Here is a 21,565-nt window from a genome sequence, read left to right on the forward strand (position 1 = left end):
CCTATAGTATTTAGGGACGTAGCTCTTGAGTTCAGGTACATGGCCTCTTTCTTTGTACCATATGCCGCCGGAGCTGGGTCAGGACAAAATTGAGGATCAGTCATCACTGCATACCTGGAGCCAGCTCTTCTTTCTGATCTTGAGTCCGTTGCTTTGTCTGGCTGACACCCTCGTTGATGGTGAGCTCACCGTCATTCCACGAAGCAAGCTGGCCCTCTGTGGGAAAACCACGTGGAGCATGTGTAGATTCTCTTTCTTGAGCACCTCCTGTTAGACAGCTCGCTCCTCAGTGCTCTGGGGATAATGCACTGAACAAGACAGACACAGACCTGGCCATCATGGGGATGATGCGCCTTGAACATGGCATACGTGAAATAATGATCGCCTTGGCTTTTGTTACAATGTAACTACATCTTATAGGTGGAAGGTATTAATAGTAGATTAATGCTTTTAAGGCTGTTGAATATTCTGAATGTCTACGTTACATGTTTTTTATTCTTTTGAACCAGATTTCTGATGTGTTTGATTTTAAGTCTATCTGGAATGCTTCTTGTCCAGCCACAGTTTCTCCAACTTGAAGGTGGTGGGTGGGTTGGTCTTGTGGAAGCTGGTACAAGGGAATCGATGTGATGTGACCTGTAAGAGCTCATGCTCTGAAATCAGACTGGGTTTGAGTTCCCCTTCCCCAGATTGGCAAATGTGGTCACTGTCTGTGACTCAGTTTCCTCATCTGCAAAATTAGGATGATAATAGATTGTTGCGAAGATGAATGAGACTATAGGCAGTATGCTTAGTCAGTGCCTGGCACATTCTACTTTCTCATTTAATGTAATGGTTATCGTCTCCCTGCCTGCTTTCTCCATTCTTACTATAGTTACGTAACCTTCTCCAGTTCAGCTGCACAGCCATCTCAGGGAAGTCTGCAGTGTTTGGTGTTTTCTGGGATGTGATAATAGTACCATAGGGAACATGTTTTTGACAGTATGTTTGAGAGCCTCTGGTGATATGTCATATTCACTTATTACCAACTCTCTCAGGAGCTAACAGTTTATAATTATCCTTTGCAGAGCTAAAAGGAAAAGGGACCAGTATTGTATAATATGCTACTCTGGAATGAAATAGCCTGCAGGTTTTTGTTTGTTTGTTTGTTTTTTGCTAATAAGCCTTGAGTAAGACTGCACTGTTTTGTGTAAATAAGAATGCTAACAAAATGACCACCTAAGACAGTACCTTTCAAACCTTTCTGACCACAGTTAATAATAAGAAATATCTTATATCATATATATATAGTGCACTCAAAAGTCTGAAACTGAAATAAAGTTTCATAAAACAATATATACCCTTACTTCTGTAATGCAACATTTTCTGTTCCATTCTATTCCATGTCATTCCATTTCTTTCTATTTTATGAAAAAAGACCAGTAGTTTGAAAAATATTGATCTAAGAAATTGGTGGAACTAAACAAGGATAGGGATGCAAATAAGAAGAATTAGATGGGATAGTCTTCAGTTCTACATTTTAAATATCTTCTCAGGAATCATCACTTTCTCCTATGCAAGAAAACCCCCCAAAACAAACAAAAACAAACTAAAAAAACAAAACCAATAAAGCACTTGATATTTACCTCTTCCTACACTTGTATAGAAGTTAGCTCAATTTGACCTTTTAAAATAGTCATTTCTATTTCAACCAGGTTATAGACTGGATCTTCATCAGGGTGGAGAGTCAGCTCAGTGCAGCCAGGAAACTTTGCTTCCACCTCTGGCTTTGTCATTACTCACAGGTTCACCTGTCTTCTCTGAGTCTTAGCTCAAAGTAGGTAATAATATTTATACTATTTAAATTATTTAATGACATCTCTCCCTCCATCTCCTACCCCCAGGTTGTTGGAAGGCCAGCTGAAATAACACTTGAAATTATTTTGTAAGCTAAAGGGCTTTTTTCAAATACCAAGACTGTTAGATTCTGTATTTGTAACACTTACCTCCTTTAAAAAAAATTCCTTCTAGATTTCTCAGTTGAATACATTGATTGCACTTTTGCTGGGAGAACTTCTACCTGGAGACCGGCAGAAGATCATGACAATTTGCACCATAGATGTCCATGCCAGAGATGTGGTGGCAAAACTTATTTCTCAGAAGGCAAGTTCATAGAGATTTCATGTATTGTTTGTTGTTTCCTAAAAGTGATGTTTATCTGAATAAGACCAACAAAAACTCATAGACACAGACAATAGTTTGGGGGTTACAAGAGGGTAAGAGGGGAGGGGGGTAGTAGATGAGGGTAAAGGGGGTCAAATATATGGTGATGGAAGGAGCCCTGACTCTGGGTGGGGAACACACATGTGATATATAGATGGTGTATTACAGAATTGTACTCTTGAAACCTATATAATTTTACTAACCAATGTCATCCCAATAAATTTAAGAAATAAATAAAAAGAAAACATGATGATCTTACCTTTTAAGGGACTGATTTATATATCTATAAAATCTGCCCAGAGAAGAATAAAATCTCTCATGTCCAATAAAAATTGGTGTTTATTGTCAAGAGTACTTCTAAGAAAATCACTGTTTTGTTTTGTTTTTAAAGTTTGTGTATTTTAATTCGTCCTGAGAAGTTAGTTGAACTTCCTTTGGGTGAGTTTGATTTGGATTAGCTGACATATTAGTATTATCCTTATGAGAGTTATCTAAAGTGATATCCCAAAGGGTTTTGCCAACTCAGGAGCCTCTAATTCAGAACATCCAAAAATTAACCCAGGATGGAAGAACCACGAGATGTCACCATGTTTATTTCTCTGTCTTCTGGCCTCTCTCTGCACCTAATCTCTTGGTCCATCAGTCAGTGGCTATCATCTCTGTGGCTTACCCCTCCAACAGTAATAAGATTTGTGTCATTTAAACCATCTTCATGTGTCTTTGATTATTTTCCTTTTGAAGAAAGGGAAATGTTGGTTAGTCCTTGTTTTTTCCTTTCAAGGCTAAACAACTTTCTTTCTTTCTTTCTTTTTAAGTAGGGCACAACTCACAGTGGCCCATCCGGGGGTCAAACCAGTAACCTTGGTGTTATTAGCACCATGCTCTAACCAACTAAGCTAACCAGCCACCCCCAATTACTCTTTAAAGAAGTTATTTTCCAATCCTTTGAGTGCATTAGTTAGCCTCTAAACCCTTTAAAAAGTCCATATGTCCTTAAATACTGGCAATGTTTAATGTGAAAGGAGAATTTTCTCATCCCCTTTTCAAAATATGTTCCTACTTACAAATGTCAGATATGCTTGTCTACTGAACAGCATTCATGTATCATGCCGATCACCTATTTCCTCCAAATCCCTTTTGTTTTTTTCGGGGGGTGGTACTAAAACAATGCAATTCACAGTTTGAATGCATGTATCTATTGTGAAATGTTTTCTGTTATTTTTCTAGTTCTTTCTCAAGTTATTAAAATCAATGTGAATTTTAATTTCCTCCACTAAGTGCAAGCAAATGCTTCTTCGTGTAAGCGATAAACTTAAAAATACTTTTTGATCCAGGTTCGGGACCATTAGTGAAAAATGTTTTATAATTGCTAATCCAAAAGTGATCCTTGGAAAACCCCACTTACCATGTATTCTCATTTTGATAATGAACCACTGATAACTACTCTTTGAGTGTGACTTTGTACCTTCTTACATATTTTATTATGTTTTATCAGTGGTGATTTGCTTGTAGTAGGATAAATTATGATTTAAAATATGTCCTTTACTTTGTACTAAAAGAAACTTTGTCTAATTCCTGATCATCTAATACACTGAGAAGTGCAATGTTAAGACTTGTGTAGACATCAGACAAATTAGTAGACAATAATTTTGGTAACTTCAAGTGATTCTCAAAAAATCCTAGTGTTACATGCATCTTGAAAGAGATTGGATTTATTTTTTTTCAAGCTGGAAGAAGAATGGATAGGATTGAGTAAAATTGGAAAGAATAACAATGAAAAAAATACTATTATTTGATTTAATAAAAAACAAAGTGGGAAATCTCCATACTAAAGCAGACTGGTTTTAGAATGGACTTTGTTGAAAATATAATTTACTTCCGACATTCAAAAATTTTGGATTATGTGCCATTTTAATAGAGAGTGTATATTTTCATCTGATTTTGATGATATGAGTATAATATTACAAAAGTGATCAAATCACCTGAGGTGATTCATAAAAAGGGAAAAGGCATTGCTTGAACAAATTAATATTGTTTTATAGTAAAAGCCTTCTTAAAAATGAAGACTTTAATTATACATGTTGTTTCTTATTAAGTATTCAGCTGTTTATATGCAGTTAAAATCTGTAGTAGCATGCAGGAGATTTCCCTTTTCTGAGATTTTTAGGAATAAAATGTGAATCAATAGAGTTGATTAGATTAGTATATTAAGCTTGTTGCCTCAACACTGCCTGTGTCCTATGTGTAATGATCATCTAATGTTTTTAGGTTATTAGTCCCCAAGCTTTTGCTTGGCTGTCTCAACTCCGTCATCGGTGGGAGGACACCCAGAAACACTGCTTTGTTAATATTTGCGATGCTCAGTTCCAGTACTTCTATGAATACTTAGGAAATAGTCCTCGCCTAGTGATCACCCCTCTAACAGACAGGTACAAATGTTGAATTAGATGGGAAAAAACAAGCCATGGGTAAAGATGTGGGACATTGAAAAGAAAGGAATGAAAATGATGAACAAATTGGGAAACCATATGAAAGCAATGTGTAAATGAACGAATTAAGTAACATAGCGAATGTTGATTTTAGTTAGAAACAAGTTACATAGAACCAAATTGAAGAAGCAGAATGACAGATGCTATATAGTATTCAAATCATGAAATCATGATCAGATTAATATGGCTCAAGGCAGCATGTTTGATCACTCAATCCATTCTCTCTGGTTATCCATGACTAACATCTTGATATCAAGATTTGTAACCACCTCCCCCACTGCATCTCTTTATTGGAAGTGCAAAAATAGGAATTGTCTGTTCACATTCATTTTTGAAGGATTACATACAGTGAAAGGAAGAAAAAAGAGTGAATGTAGATCCATTAAATGATTTAATAGATACTTGTGGAGAACCCTGCTAAGTACTGTTCCAGTGAAATAGGCAGGATGCCTGCTGTCACACAGGCTACTTTTTAGTTGATTGTGGAATGAAGAGGAACAATGAACAAATAATGAAATTTATTTTAGGTGGTAAATTTTGCTATGACAAAAATAAAACAGGTTGATATGTTAGACAGTATCTTGAAAGGAGAGTCTACTATGGTAGATTGAGTGAGAGGACATTTGAGCTGAGACCTAAATGATAAATAACAAGGAACCAGCTGTGCAAACATCCTGGGGCAGAAAGTTACAGGCAAAGATAAGCACAAAGTTTCTAAGGTGAGAAGGAGTTTGGCTAGTTTAAGGGATAGACCCAGAGCCAATGCAGCTCAAGTATGTCAAGAGGGCAAAGGGTTACCATTACTCTAAGTTCATTACCACTTGACTCGAAGTAAATATATATACATGGTCAGAACATTGTGTAGTTAAGGATATATCATCATATGGACATGAAATTCTCAGAGTATTCTGAGGTTAGTATTCTGACCTCTGCTGAATTACTTGGTAGAGAAGCACACTTAATCCTTGGGATTCATGAAAGAGAAATTACAACTCAGGATCATAGGACTATTCCCAATTATCCAGTATCACCATACTGTACAGTTTACTTGGGAAGAAAAGTACAGACAGTCTCAAATATAAGTCTGTAACCTGGGTTGTGATGGTGGTCCTGTGAGGTTGGCGAAATTCTCTCACTAGCTTTGTGCTTGTTGTTGACACGTTAATCTGCTCATGATTTCATCATTGATAAATGGTATGGCTTTTATAATTGTTTCTCTAATTCAGTTCTCTTTAACTTGTCTCTAACTAAAAGTCAACGTTCACTATCTTAATTCTGTAATTAACTTATGTACTGCTTTCAGTTGGAGAGATTCAGATTTGTAACTTGATAAAATCACTTCAGAATGGTCAAAAATACAGATGCTAAGAATCTACTGTATGTGTGCCCTCATTAATAGAGAAGGGGGGAGAGAGACACAGGGTATAAGAGGAGTAGAGGCACGTTAAAGTTTATCAGCATGTGAGGACTGATAGCTTATTAACTTTTTAATTAAAAAAATCATTCTGTGGTTTATTTGGAAGAGGAAAGAAAAATGAATGTTCCTTTTGACAGTGTGTTACATAAGATGGCCACCTTGTGTACATTTCTATTCCATTTCATTCTCTGGATTATTTACTAATTGTTCACATTAACACAGTGATGCCTTTCAGACATTTTCACTACATCTCATTTGCCGCTGGTCTTTCTTTTGTGTGGTAGGCAGGGCAGATAGCGTCTTCTTCTTACATACGATATGGGCTGTTTAGAAACTTAGGTCATCAACCAGCTTGTCACTGAGATTCTTGAGCTGGTACACAGGTGGATTGGCTAGGAGGGTGCAGGCTATGCTGCTGTTACTGAGACCCAAAATATGATGGCTTCAATAACACGGAAGCTGATGTCTTACTTGTGTAACAGTCCAGAGGAGAGGGTGCCCAAGCAGTAAAGGCTGGCAAGTGTCCGATATGCTAAACTTGGCTTCCACACGTGTTTCAGCCAGTGGGAGAGAGGAAACATCTCAAAGGAGATGTTTTCTTAGAATTTGCAGACATCATTTCAGCACATGGCACATTGGTTACAGGTTGGTCAATCGTCGCTGGAAGGGAGGTAGGAAATGTGGTCTGCAGCAGGTAGGTGAACATATGTCCAGTCAAACCTTGGAACCTCAGGAAAAGGTTATTAGGGGATAGTCTTCACTACAAAAAGTGCTGTAATTTCTAGTCCAGCGGTCTTTCCAATCCGTTTTCATCGTAAGATGCACTTAAACATGCGATGGCCATAAAATATAGAAACACTTTCCATTTTTATAAGTAATTGCTTCAATCTACATAATACTTCGAATCTTTCAATGCATTTACCTTTCTTAATATATCCCTCATTTTATGGAAGTGAAAACTGGGGTGTGTTGATATCAAAAAAGCTTATAAAATTAACATCTGATTATTGGCAAAGTAGTCCCTGGTCTTCTGAGCTCCATGTATATGTCTTTCCACTAGACCTGCTGTCTGTACTAAGACCAAAATAATTTCTAACTCAGCAGAAACCCCATATAAGGTACTTGTGATTTGTTGGTTTTTGTTCTTTTACAAATATTAAGTTCTGCCTTTGTATAATTTTTCTTAGTCTAAGAACTGCTGAGACGTTCCTGCAAAAATAAGTATTATCATAGTTTAAATGCATGTAGGAACACATCCAAAATGAATTCCTAAAGTACGTTTTAATATAATAAATTCTCTCTTTGAATATTTGCTTTATACTTTGAAATAGGTATAATTTATTTGCAGACTATGTGTTTATATATTTACATTATCTCATCTCAATGTATTCATTAAGTAGTAGTTTAATGAAATCAATGTTTAATTCATTCATAATCCAAGATTTCTCTTCTATTTTTGTTTTACAAAAAATAGTTTGAGATGTCATCTGCCATAGTACCGGAATAGTATATTTACCTAGAAATATCAGCAATTCAATAACATTGCAAATCAAGTGTTATTTGTATTCAAATACACAGCTCTAAGGAAAGGAGGCAAATAAACAGATAAAGTAATGCATTTTTTCTCTATTATTGTTAAACAACCACCCTAAAAAATAAATGCAATGTAAAAATATCATTCTGACTATATTATTGCCACAAACAAATCAAAAGTATGTATTTGATTTTTGTGCTACAGCCATATTCTAGATCTTGACTTCTTAAACTTAAAAAAAAAATGTATTGCCCTTAATGTGTTCTAGAATCTCACTTAGACTGTAATATTTGCATTTTCTATTGCTTCAAGGTGTTACATTACTTTAACTCAATCACTTCATCTAACCATGAGTGGGGCTCCAGCTGGCCCAGCTGGCACAGGGAAAACTGAAACCACCAAAGATCTTGGGCGTGCCCTTGGCATGATGGTGTATGTATTCAACTGTTCAGAGCAAATGGACTATAAAGTAAGTTAGTTATACAGTGATGTATTCTAACCACATTATTCCTGATTTGGAATGATTCGCAATAATAGTTCTTACCCCTCTTCTGTTAAATTCGTAATGCCTCCCTCCATCATTTAGTCCATAGGAAATATCTATAAGGGTTTGGTGCAGACAGGAGCTTGGGGCTGCTTTGATGAGTTCAATCGAATTTCTGTGGAAGTTCTGTCAGTGGTGGCAGTACAAGTGAAAATGATACATGATGCCATCAGAAACAAGAAAAGGAGGTGAGTAGCATGTGGCTTTTCTCTATTGTTACAAGTAGAGTAACCGGGATAATGCACAAGAAACTTCACCTTCACAGTCTCTGCTGCCTCTCCCTGTCCTATGAAATGGATAAAATAAGAGAGACTGGTTAATTTTGCATAATTATTTTGAGTAACCTCCTATTTTTATTAGTGCTTTTTAAGTGTTGATTACAACAAAGGTCTATTACATTATGTTAATAACTTTAAAAATAAGCACTCTCTACAATGCTAACTCTGGTGATCCACCTTCAATCTTGATCGTCTTTGACCTTCTGGCAACATCTGACACGGTTGGTCCCTCCCTCCTGTGTGACGCAGTTTCTTCAGATGAGTTCTAGGACACCACACCTTCCCAGTTTTCTCCTTCCCTCAGGGCTGTTCCTCTGCTAGTTTCTTCTCATCTCTACAATGGGGGAAAGCACAGTACCTATGTTGTAGATGACTGTGATGACTACATGTAAAGCACTTGGACAGATGCCTGACATATCGTAAGCACCACATCAGTGTTAGCTATTTTTTAAATATTATTATTTCCTGACCCATTAATTTTGGATATCACAGTCCTCAATCTTTAGATGTCTTCTTTCTCAGTGTATACTTGTTCCCTGGGTGATTTCTCCAGCACATGACCTTCAGTGTCATCTGTAGGCTGCGGCCACCAGCTGCCCAGACCTCCCTTCTCCAATAGCTAGACTTACATAGACAGTGCCCGTTGGGTCATCTCAACACTCCACTTGATGTCTCAGAGGCCTTTCATATTTAGTATATCCAAAATCTAAATCCTGGTCTTTCCACCAACACCTGCTTTGTTAGTTTTCCCATCACAGTACATTACATCCTCACATTCTTCCAGTTACTCGGGCCCAGAACTTTCCAAATGTATCCAGAACCTAACCACTTCCCAACATGACACCACACTGCAAAAGATAAAACACGACAGGGTTTGCTGGTTTACTTTGAGAAGTAAGTATTGTAGTACACATTTGTGGTTTTCTTTGTAACATTTTTGGTATATGTGCAATCTTATTTATCTGGCATACCCATGTATTCCCCCATTTGTTAGGGTATTTCGCTCAGCTAGGAACATTACACTCTCCCCGTCAGGGAAAGATCATCTGGGCCCTTGAAACTGTGAACTTATTGTAGAAGTTGCCGGCTATTATAGGTATGGATGCGTATTTCCATCTCCTAGGACATTTCCCAGTCTTTCTACCGCATGGCTCGGGGATGCCATTTTCCTATGACCGGATAGCTGCTGCCTTTCCTGTCCCTACTCTACTGCCACGTTAGAGAAGTTAAGTTCTTTCCTCGTTCATTCCCAGACATACTTAATTAGCTTTTAGTCAAAATCTTATTATGTGATGTAACCCAGATGTCACTTGAGGCCATCCTTTCTTATGGAGGGTTAAATAACTGATCCATGCAAGGATTTCTGAAAACTCCCAACCATAGTTGCCGATAGTCTCTTCTGGCTCCACGTCTGCATGTATGTGAATTGTACCTCTTCATCTTCATGCTAGCCCATGGAGAGACGGCTAGGCTCCTTCATGATTTCATGAGTTTTATTAAATTCCGTTTGTACTCAAGGATTTAAGAGATGGGACCATGCCTAAACAATGAAGCCTTCCCGCATCTAGTTGGCTCTCCCTCCTTGAGGTCCATACCTTTGACTTTCGGTTATCCCTGCTCTGTATAATGGAAGAGCAGTCAGTTACCCAGCTACCACAATGACCTCTCTTCCTCCAAACAGCCCTCCCAGTCTGTCTGCCTGATATTCCAGGAATGAAGATTTCTCCTTTCTTCCCTGACTATACAAAAGCCTTCTCTTAATTATCTAGTACCTAAGAAGCTCTTACTCCAAAAAATTGTGGCTGGCCCTTTTCCCTCCTTCTTCTGTGATATAGGCCCAGCTCCTTAACTGCTTCAGCCCTCCCCTTTCTCAACAGGGAAAAGCTTCATCCTTGGTCTCATTTACCCCATTTGAAAGTATCTTTCTCCTTATCCTCCTACAGTCCTTTACCATCGCGTTGCCCTGGCCATCAGCAGCCTAACTGGGCCCTTGCAAATCTTTCTGGAAATCTTTCACTGCTTAGCAATAGTCATAGCTAATATCTGTTGAGTATTTACCATGTTCTAGGCGTTGTACTCTCAGCCATTTGTATACATAATCTCTTTCAAGGTGGGTGATATTATTATCCCCTTTTTTATTAGATGGGAGAAAGGAAGGCAGGGAGAGGGAGGGTGAGCAAATAGACAAAATAAAGACTGAACAAGGAGTCCCTTTCTCCTCTTAGCCTGGGCAATCTGTATCTGTGCAGTATCTCATTCAAGGAATTGCAACCCATGTTGAAGCAAAAATGGCATCACCTTTCCTTAACTGTTAAAGCAGTGAAGTCCTCATTTTTATAAATTTGCTCCCTATGGCTATTCTGAAATATAAAAGAATACTTCCCATATCAGTAATTCCTTTGGGGAAGAGAGTGTATTTTTAATAAACATGCTTCAAAGCATATTCAAGATATGTATGCTTATGAATTTTAAAGTAAATTACACAGAATAAACAGCTTCCTAATAATGTTTGCATTTGGCAGTGGTTTGCATTTGTCAATGTGCATTCATATTCAACGAATACATTTAATTTCATCAACATTCTTTTTATGGTAGATTTGTATTTCTTGGGGAAGCTATCACACTGAAGCCAACAGTTGGAATATTTATTACAATGAACCCTGGATATGCTGGTCGAACAGAATTACCAGAAAATCTCAAAGCTCTTTTCAGGCAAGTGTTATGCTTTGCAGTTTAGCATCTGGAGCACGCATGCCCCCTAACGTTGCTGGTTTGCACTTGTTAAATGTTAAACTGTTTATACTTGAGAATTCCTGTGGAAAAACCCTTATTCTTTGTTTGGGATCACTTTTTATGGAGAGAACTTACACCATGATAAATGAACTCTTTTGAAATATGAAACCAGACTCAAAATCCTTACTTAAAAGTCACATGGTACATTTGAAGATTTAATACTAGCTCTTTCGTAATGATATTTTTATTGTAAACATAATTTTCACAAATTATAGAATATTTGGGAAATACAGAAAAGAATACAGAAAAAATTACACTTTCACCACCCAGAAATAATAATTGTTATACTTTCTTTCTAGTCTCTTTTATAATTCACATTTTATGGAGTTAAGTTGGTGGGTTAGGCATAATTTTATTTAGTTCTTTTTTTAATATTTTGACGAGTCATTTATCATATTATTGAATATTCTTTGGAAATGCTGTTTTATGTAGCTCCAAAAGTGTCTCTCTCATGGCTCCTTTTTGTAATATTCTTAGCCATTCCCAATTGTCTGACATGTAATATTTATGTTTTTCTTTTCAATTTTTTATAATATAAAATAGCAGGCTATAAACATTCCTCTACATAAAGAGTTATCCTTATTTCAGATAATTACCCAGGAGAGATTCCTACACATAGAATTACCGGTGAATGATTAAAATATCTATTGATGACCTGCTTTCCAAAAATATTGTAACAATATATACACTTATTAACAGTCTGTCAGAGAACCTGTGGTATTGCATTTGAACCAGTTATGTTTACCTCCTACTATGTGTATTTTAAATCAACTACATTCAGGTACAATTTCATGCAATAAAATGCACCCATTTAAGTGTTTAGTTGGTGAAAACACTACCACAATCAAGATATGGAGTACCACTGATGTACTTTCTGTGACTTTAGGTTAAATTTGTCTGTCCTAGAGTTGATGTAAATGAAGCCATATGTATGCATTCATTTGTGTTGTCTTCTTACCTTGAACATTTATGGTTTTGGGATTCCTCCAAGCTAGAGTGTGTCAATAGTTCATTCCTTTTTGTTACTAATTAGTATTCTGTTGTATGCATACATTACAATTTGTTTATCTATTCACCAGTTGATGGACATTTGGGTTGTTTCCAGTTTGTGCGATTATGAATAAAGCTGCTATGAACATTCATGTATGATCTTTGTGTGAACATACATTTTCTTTTAGGTAGATATGAATGGCTAAGTCACGTGGCCAATGTATGTTTGACTTTATTAGAATTTGCCAATGTGGTTTACATGATGGTTGTATCATTTTACACTTTCACCATCAATGTATGAGAATTCCACTTGCTCTTCATTCTTGTCAAAACTTGGTGTGGTCAGCCTTTTTAGTTTTAGCCAATCTAATAGATACGTCATTGAGGGTTTAGTTTGCATTTCCATGATGGCTAATGATGTTGAACATCTTTTTGTGTAACTTACTGGCTATTCCCATACCATCTTTTATGAAGTGCTGTATTCTGCGTATAGTTCCTTTATTAAATATATATATTGCAAATGTTTTTCTCTCAATTTGTGTTTGCGTTTTCACTTTCTTAGTGGTGTCCATCTAAGATAGAAGTTTTAAATTCGATGAAATACAATTTATCAATTTGTTTTATGGGTTTTTTTTCTTTCTATCCTAGTTAGGAACATTTGATTTGCACCAGGTTGCAAAAATTTTCAACTATGTTTTGTTTTAGAAGTTTTGTTTTATAGTTTTCATATGGGTTTTCTCTTTTTCCTGTTAATGTGCTGAACTATATTGATTTTTCAAGTGCTAAACAGTTCAACAATGCATTCTTGGGATAAACTTCACTTGGTCAGGAGATATTATTTTTGTATGTATTGATGGACTTAATATGCTACTAGTAAGGATTTTTAAATCTGTGCCATGAGGGATCTTGGTCTGTAGTGTGTTTTCTTGTAATATCTTCACCTGGTTTTGGCATCAGGGTAATGGTAACCTCATGAAATGAGTTGGCCAATGTTCCCTTCTTTTCCATTTTAGTAAGAGTTTGTGTGGGATTGGTATTATTTATCCCTTAAATATTTATTAGACTTAATTAGTTATGCCATCTGGGCCCAGATTTTTCTTTCTGGGAATCTTTTTAGTGATGAATTCAATTTCTTTACTAGGTATGGAGTCATTCAGATTCTTTATTTCTTCTTGAATTTGTTTTGATAACTTGCATATTTTAAGGAATTTCTCCATGTTATCTAGATTGTTGAATTTATTGGCATTAATTTGTTCATGACATTTCCTTATTATCTATAGTGATGTCCTGAAGTCCATGTCTGATATGGGTAATTTGTGTCTTCTTGCTTTTTTTTTCCCTTGATGAGCTAAAGGCTTATCAGTTTTATTTTATAAGAGTTCTTTAGTGTTTGCAATATGTATCTTCATTAACAGTCTGCCTTCAGAATAATACGCTACTTCACATATAACGTAAAAGCTCTATATTTTTAGTATGATTTCTTTCAGTTCTTTTAAACTTAAATTTTTCTTGTCTGTCCATCTAGATATTTAATCAGTTTTCATTTGTATTTTCTTCTAATTTTTCTAGTGTTATTTTTTTAAATGTACTTCATCTATTAAGGACTTATTTTGATAGGTGATATGAAATGAGCATTTAAACAGAATTCTTTTTCCAAATAGTCAGTTATTTTAGCATCCTTTATTGAATGTTTTCCTTTCCTCATATAGCAGCTTTCTCTAGCATAGCAATTTTATAACGTCTATTTTTCTTGGAAAAAAAATCTAGAGAGTAACTATCTGAAAATAAATACACTAATTACAAAATATTTTCGTTTGAAAATTATATATCTTTCCAGTATTTTTTACATTTGCAACCCAATTCATCTCATACATGTTTTCATTTGGGTCTTCAAATTTGAAATTGTCTTGTAAAGTTTTCATCAGTTTTGTTTAACTAAGTGCAGTATCGTTTATGTTGGGGTGCTAGTATTTTATCAGCAAAGCTTGAAGGACAGTTTGGATGATGAAAGCAATATTCATGAGTGGAGGCAGTATGCACGAGCCTTAAGGTATCACGATTCCACCTCGTACCCACCGTGTGGCCTAAGGCACCTGCTTGTACTTACCTGAACCTTAAGTCTGCACCTCTGTAAAATACAGGTGAGAAGAGTAGCCACCACACTGAGCTGTGAGAATTAAGTGAGAGTGCATGAAAAGTTTTAGCATCCAATATGGCATGAAGAAGGTTCTAGGTAATTGTTAGTTGTCAATATTAATGTAAGTATCAATTAAGTAAACTTGCTAGCCTTTTCTCTCTCCTATTTACTCTTCATCTTGGCCACTTTTATCATATGATAAAGAGTAAAAAATGTGGGGGAAATGTGAGGCCAGCTTAGGCAGAAGTACGTACTCAATAACACAGATCGAAAGGGACCGTGGGTGATGTTTAGGATGAAAAATTAGATATGTAGGAAGTAGACTGTAATTATATTTACAAAAACAGGTAGATAAATATTTGGAATGTATACTTTAAGAAGTCTAAAATAACAAGCTTGTTAACTTCTTTATTCTGACTCCTTCTTGGTACTTGACTTCAGTTGAGTGGAATTTTTTCAAGTGTTGCTGTTAATACCGTGTTTCCCTGAAAATAAGACCTAGCCAGACCATCAGCTCTAATGCGTCTTTTGGAGCAAAAGTTAATATAAGACCCGGTCTTATTTTGACATAAGACCAGGTCTTATATAATATAATTAATATAATATAATATAATATAATATAATATAATATAATACCGGGTCTTATTTTAATATAAGACCGGGTCTTATGTAATATGATATAATATGATATAATACCAGGTCTTATATTAATTTTTGCTCCAAAAGACGCATTAGAGCTGATGGTCTGGCTAGGTCTTATTTTTGGGGAAACACGGTAGCGCTTGTCTTCGGGAGGACTTTTGGCAGCTCCCCTCCAAAAGAAAGGGGATTTGGAAGCAATGTTTTTTATAAATTTTCACTCAAAAGTCTGTGCAAGCTGGCCTCTGGTAGTGGTACACTAGAGATGACATGTAAGAGCATGAAAAAGCTGATGGTTAAATTTTCATGGATTTTCTAAGGTGGGTTGGTAAGTACAGTCACTAGTAGAAACTAAATTGTATAAACTTTTGATTAAATAAATTGCATTAAAAACAAAGGTGGTAAATACTCAAAACTCACCAGCTCCTAATTAGTTGACTACTTTATGAATGTTTATGCTCTTAGATTATTTATGTCTATTGTGTCTATATGGTGGTGTGCTACTGAGAAGCTCTTTCCAGCTCCACATTCAGTGTTGGTGGATTGAAATCAGCCATGGTGGAAATATTTATTCCATGGAAATCGGCAGACACCCGTGCTTCTGCTATTTTTAGACTTTCCATCTTCTTCTATGTATCCAGTAACTAACAGACATTTTTTCAGGTGAAGTGAAGGGTCTTGGTAGCTGTGATTGACAGAGGTAATTGTGACCTGCTTGGGAATGATTAGAATGTTGGTATGAATTAATTACTTGATTTTCAGCAATTTCTACTTACCACCTTATCACATTTTAAAACTCAATTTCATATTTACTTTTCAGACCCTGTGCCATGGTGGCCCCTGACATTGAGCTAATCTGTGAAATCATGTTAGTTGCTGAAGGTTTTGTGGATGCACGCTCATTAGCCCGAAAGTTCATTACACTGTACACACTTTGCATGGAGCTCCTCTCTAAGCAGGTGAGGAGTCTTTTTTCACTTTTTCTTGGTTTTTCCATCCCATTAAAACAGCTTTGGAAATATGGGTGCTAGGTAATTTGTCATTCAAATTATAATTAGACACTTAGGAGTGATTTTATATTTTCCATAAAATTTTGAAAATTTATATTTTACAATTTTTAATTTTTTAAAAAATTAAGCAAGACATTTTAATGCTTATGTTTAATTTGTACTTTATAGTTTTTATCAACGGGCTATGTGGTTTTCTTTAAACTTGACCAGTGTTATAATTATAAATGGAATTTTATGATTCCTCCTTTTCTTGATAAGAATGTTATAGTCTAGTGAGGGAAGGCAGGAATGTCCATGTGAGTGAAGAAAAGTTAATTTTTCTGGAGAACACCTCAAAATGTTAAATTGAAATTTTTTTATTTGTTGGTAATCCTTTATTTGAAAGTAGAGTCCCCCCACCCTTTTTTATTTAACTTTTGTTGTATAATTCCCTAGTCTCTGAAATGGTTAAAACTTAACTATTCTCTATTTTCCAGTCATTTTCTTCTTGCAGTTCCACTGAAGTTGCTGATGTACCACAAAAATTACACATGTATCAGCATCATTATTTTTAAACTCAGCTTTTTGGCCACCTTGACGTTGGTCTTTTAATGACCTTTCATTAATCCTTGGGGACAGTATTTTGCAGCTGTTCCAGGATCAAAGTGTTAAAACACTACATTCATAACCATACAGTTACCAGTATTGCCAGATGTACTAATTTTAAGTTACCCATTGTTGGGGTGAAATTTGGAATCTGAAAGAGAAATTCATGTTGTCATTTTAATAACTGTGAGTTTATATTCTGTGGGGAAATCATATCAAATTTAATAATATGGAAAATGTTTATGACAAGTTATATGTGAAAAGCAGCATGCCAAACAAGATGTGATCTAGAATTTGCATGTTTTATATTATACCGTGTGTTTCATATACATATAAAGTGACTGGAAAATACATTGTGAGTTTTAACATTTGTCTCTGGGTAATAAGATTGTGAGTGTTTTAAATTTTTCTCCTTCTTCTTGTTTGTAATATTTTTTTTTAATCAGCCCACTTTAATTTTATAATGGGAAAAAGTCAGAAGAAAAAAATGTCATTGACCCTAGGCAACATGGAGTTGCAACTAGTAGCAATTCCTAGTAGTAAAATTTAAGTACTTAGTGAGTATCTACTGTATGCAAGTAGAATCTTTATTATGACGATGATGAAGGGGATAAGCCTTAGGACAAATTAAACAAACACTCAGATTTATGACTTCAAAGAACTTATTTAGGAGATTTAGTTTACATAAAATAAAAAGTGGAATGAAATGGAGGATGAAAAAATTATGATAGTTTCAAGGAAGAAAGGGACCAATCTTTATTGAACAGGTACCATGTGTTATCTTTTTAAATCTTTATAAGAAGTCTATGAATTTGGTATTATTAGCTCCATTTTACAGATAAGAAAACAGAGTGAAATAACCTATTCATAGTCCACAGCTAACAAGTGGTGGGAGCAAGATTTGAATTTAGTTCTTTTTAATTCTTTCTAGGACACCAATAGCCAATTACAAGAGGAAGGTGTTGGAAGAAAAGGTAGAACAGGCAAGGAAAGAGTCTCCTAACTCAGGATGAGAACTGTCATGGATGAGATGAAGGGAAAGAAATCTGGCCAGGACAGAGATGTTTTTGTTGTTTGTTTTTTTCCCCAAAGATTTTATTGGGGAAGGGGAACAGGACTTTATTGGGAAACAGTGTGTAATTCCGGGACTTTTCCAAGTCAAGTTGTTGTTCTTTCCATCTTAGTTGTGGAGGGCTCAGCTCAGCTCCAGGTCCAATTGCCGTTGTTAGTTGCAGGGGGTGTGGTTGACAGCCTGCGCTCCAACCAACTAAGCCATCCAGGAGTTCAGCGGCAACTCAGCTCAAGGTGCCGTGTTCAATTTTAGTTGCAGAGGGCGGTTTAGGGACACAGTTCACAGATGATTTTCTAAGCCATAGGGATGGACTGGAGGAGCATCAGCGCACACTTTTGAGCAAACAAATAACATAATGAAAATGGTGAAGATTATTTTAGCAGTTATTTGCAACGTTTAAATGTTTAGGAGAGTCACCAAGTCCTCTTAAATCTGTGTCCAGAATTTCTTCTTTATCTTCTCCTTTAATATCGTTACTGCAATGACTAGCTTCCTCCCCAATCTCCCTGGCCTTCAGACTTTTGTTCTTCTCCCTTGTCTTCACTCCTCAAGCCTCAACTTACTTTTATATCCGTGGGTTTCAAAACACTGTATAAAACATTTTTTTTTCTATTGAGACTCAGTATGCACATGTATGCACAACTGAAGCAAAAATTTTCACCAAACATTTCTTACTGTTATTATTTGCAATGCATTCTGGTATTCTTCATTCCATTCTGTTCTGCTATATTACTGACAAAAAGGATGGTCAAGACGCACTAAATTGACTTTATTATCCACTAATGGATTGAAGGGCCTATTTTTATACATGTGTTTATTATTTCACTGCCCACAAAGCATTAACTCATTTTACTCCCACAACAACCTTATACAGTAGGTATTTTTATCTGCCTTTTTATTGAGGACAGTACTAAGGCTTGGAGAAGTTAAATGACTTTCCCACAGGCACAGCTGAGAGACATTTAAGAGAAGTGTTGTTACTGTGTGGGTTGTAGAGGGAAGTCGGAGAGAAGGCTTCTTATATATAATCAATCAGTTAATTCAGGTTTACTGAGCACCTGCCCTGCACAGCGTACCATGCTAGGACCTGGAAGATGAAAGCGAGTAAGATACAAGCTTTGTTCTCTAGGAACTCAGAGCCTGTGAGGAGAATCTTCCTTGGGAGTAATGTAGACGTCTCAAAGAGATACTGGCTTATCACTGAATTTTATTTAATACTGTTTTGACTTTATTAAGTGCCAGTATCAGGGCTGCAGCATCCAAGGGATTAAGAGGTAGAGTAGTTAGGACAATTTGAGACGTAGGCCTAGGGAGGGGTGGAATAGCAGGGCTGTCCGCATACAGTGGGAAATATGTGCTTGTGGATGGAGGTGAAAACGTGGAGGTGGTTGGACTTCCGAGTTGGCAGGTTTGGTGAGAGAGAACAAGGAAGGTAGATGGAGCCTTGGGCAAATGCTGCAACTACATGGTATGGGAAGAAGAGATTTGCTGACAGACAGACAGACAGTCAGGTGAAAGAAGCAGGAAGACACTGAGGGGACATGGTTTTCACAGTTTCAGAGAGGAAAGGGAAATATTGTTTCCATGATTAAAGCATGTATTTATCTGAACTCCTAGCTTTCGGCTTACTTCTAGGATGAGAATCTTACTCCCTCATAAACTTCTTAAGAAAATATGCCTGTGTTTTGATTTTTAGGATCATTATGATTGGGGACTTCGTGCTATTAAATCTGTCTTGGTTGTGGCTGGCTCCCTGAAACGAGCAGATAAAGACAGACCTGAGGATCAGGTAATGCAATGCTAATGAGATTTTGTTGAGTGAGTAGCTAAATGGCTTCATACAAATGAAAGTGTATACCTGGATGGTGGGTCATGCATAGCGTGACTTTTAAAACACGTAACATCTATTGTTATTGTAGGATATTTGGAGGACTGTCATTTCTTCTGTTATAAAAGATCACAAGTATTCTTGAGTAAAAGGTTATCAGTGTAGGAAAGAAAATGTGATTTTATAGGCGCTTTCAAAATGTCAGCTACAAAAAATATTTTGGTGGTCATATTCAAGTAATTCCGTAGTCACTGTTTCATTTCCTCTGAGGAACATCTAGAAAATCTGATTAATTAAGTTGGGATATTAATCCTGAAAAAGTCAGTGAAGACATAATGTAATAGAAGAAAGTATATCCATTTCATAGGATGTCAGTAAGATACATGAAGAATGGAATAGGAAGGTTGATCACCTAGCACTGGGAAATGCTTAGTTGATTTTTCAGAGCTACTAGGGAATTGTCCCTCCTGGGGAAAAACAGTAACAGCCACATGTCTGTTTTTCTCTATTAAATAAGTAGTGAGAGTAATGGACATACAGCCCTATATATACATGCAGTTTGGCTTGAGTAGTTGAAAAATAGATCTATTCCTGTGAGTTTCCTTTTATGCTAGAGGATATTTATTATGTGATTTTCTACTTTTCATTTTCAATCTTTCTCTTCCTCGCCGTCACAGTTCATGACAGGATCAGGATTTTCCTGCATTTATTTGTTCTCCTGCTGTACTGCCGTCATCGGAATGCTTAACTTTCTGTAAATGTCATCCCGATGAGCAAGTTCCTGCTTTTAATAATTGAAGCGCTCGCTGGTTTTCAGCCCCAATAGAAAAAAAACTGAAACTAAAAATGGTTGAGTTTATTATTCTGAGATTCTCAAAATGTACTTTGAACAAAATGATCTGATGAGCCTAGTTAATTTATATCCTGGAGTTTGAGGATTAAAGAGAGAAGAGCTTCTAATCCTTTTTCAAGATCAAAGCAGATAGCTATTGGTACGGAAGGAACAGGGCCTCCTTGGGAGTCTGAGTTTGTCCGTGGTATGGGGAGAGCCTCCTCGTGTTCTAATGTGTGACCTTGTAAGCATTTAACCGCCCTATAGACAGAACAGTATCGATTCTCATGCTTTAGATATGAGAATTACAAATAACATCTTTAACTGTTTAGCTGATTGATTGTTAGACCTTGTATTGGCTTTTTTATAAAGTGTCTTCTGTTCTCTTTCCTAGGTACTCATGAGAGCATTAAGGGACTTCAATATGCCAAAAATCGTGACAGACGACATCCCTGTGTTTCTGGGCCTGGTCGGTGACCTGTTTCCAGCCCTGGACGTGCCCCGGAGGAGGGCACCGCACTTTGAACAGATGGTCAGGCAGTCCACCGTGGAGCTCCGCCTGCAGCCCGAGGACAGCTTCATCCTCAAAGTAAAAGGAGCATTTATTATACGTGTCATGGCGGCCCTGGGAATGTACAGTGACAGTGACTGTAATGATACTGACCCAAAACGTCATCTTACATATTACACTGACCTCAATATGACCTTCATGTATACTTGACAGCATTCTAATATGGCAATCTTTACTAAATTGACGGTAATGAAATATTTTGTTGTCACGTTCTGTGAGAAGGGGAAAACCCAGAAATGATTAAGTCATGGTTTTAAATACTTTTCCTGGGTTTATAAGACTTCTTGGTTCTTCTTGGTGACATGCACCAAACATTAATTTTGCTCTTTTCTTGCTAGTGGAGAGAAAGGTGGAAGTAAAATCATTAGTACACGCATTTAATGGTGAGAAGTGTCTATATGTGTGACATCATCTGACTTATTCAAGGCATGTGCATACACATGCTCAGTTTGGGTGTAGTGAAAACATGGACGTTGAATACCCATCGGATGTCCATTTTAGATATTTTAGAGGATACAGGCCATTACTCAGTTGTAGATGTTGATTGGCCATCTACTGTTTTTGTTCAACACTTGAAGAAGCCACTGATTTTGTAAGTAACCCCTGCCATGTACCTGGTACGACTGTACTTCACTCTGCCTGTG

At 36.5% G+C, this 21,565-nt stretch overlaps 1 protein-coding gene across 3 annotated transcripts in view; it reads left to right on the forward strand.

Moving 5' to 3' along the window:
• DNAH11 (dynein axonemal heavy chain 11) overlaps positions 1-21,565 on the forward strand; it is a 291,367-nt gene that overhangs the window by 98,690 nt on the left and 171,112 nt on the right. For 2 of the 3 annotated variants that reach the window (XM_074340834.1, XM_074340835.1), the window contains exons 31-38: positions 2,011-2,142; positions 4,471-4,631; positions 7,955-8,111; positions 8,229-8,374; positions 11,060-11,176; positions 15,844-15,982; positions 19,387-19,479; positions 20,745-20,939. In XM_074340834.1, coding sequence (XP_074196935.1) covers positions 2,011-2,142; positions 4,471-4,631; positions 7,955-8,111; positions 8,229-8,374; positions 11,060-11,176; positions 15,844-15,982; positions 19,387-19,479; positions 20,745-20,939 — 1,140 coding nt within the window. Of the gene's footprint in view, positions 1-2,010; positions 2,143-4,470; positions 4,632-7,954; positions 8,112-8,228; positions 8,375-11,059; positions 11,177-15,843; positions 15,983-19,386; positions 19,480-20,744; positions 20,940-20,977; positions 21,108-21,565 lie in introns of those variants that run through there. The other variant, XM_074340836.1, reaches the window with a different exon arrangement.

The sequence above is a fragment of the Rhinolophus sinicus genome, linkage group LG09 (assembly GCF_036562045.2).
Source record: "Rhinolophus sinicus isolate RSC01 linkage group LG09, ASM3656204v1, whole genome shotgun sequence".
Classification (NCBI taxonomy): Eukaryota; Metazoa; Chordata; class Mammalia; order Chiroptera; family Rhinolophidae; genus Rhinolophus; species Rhinolophus sinicus.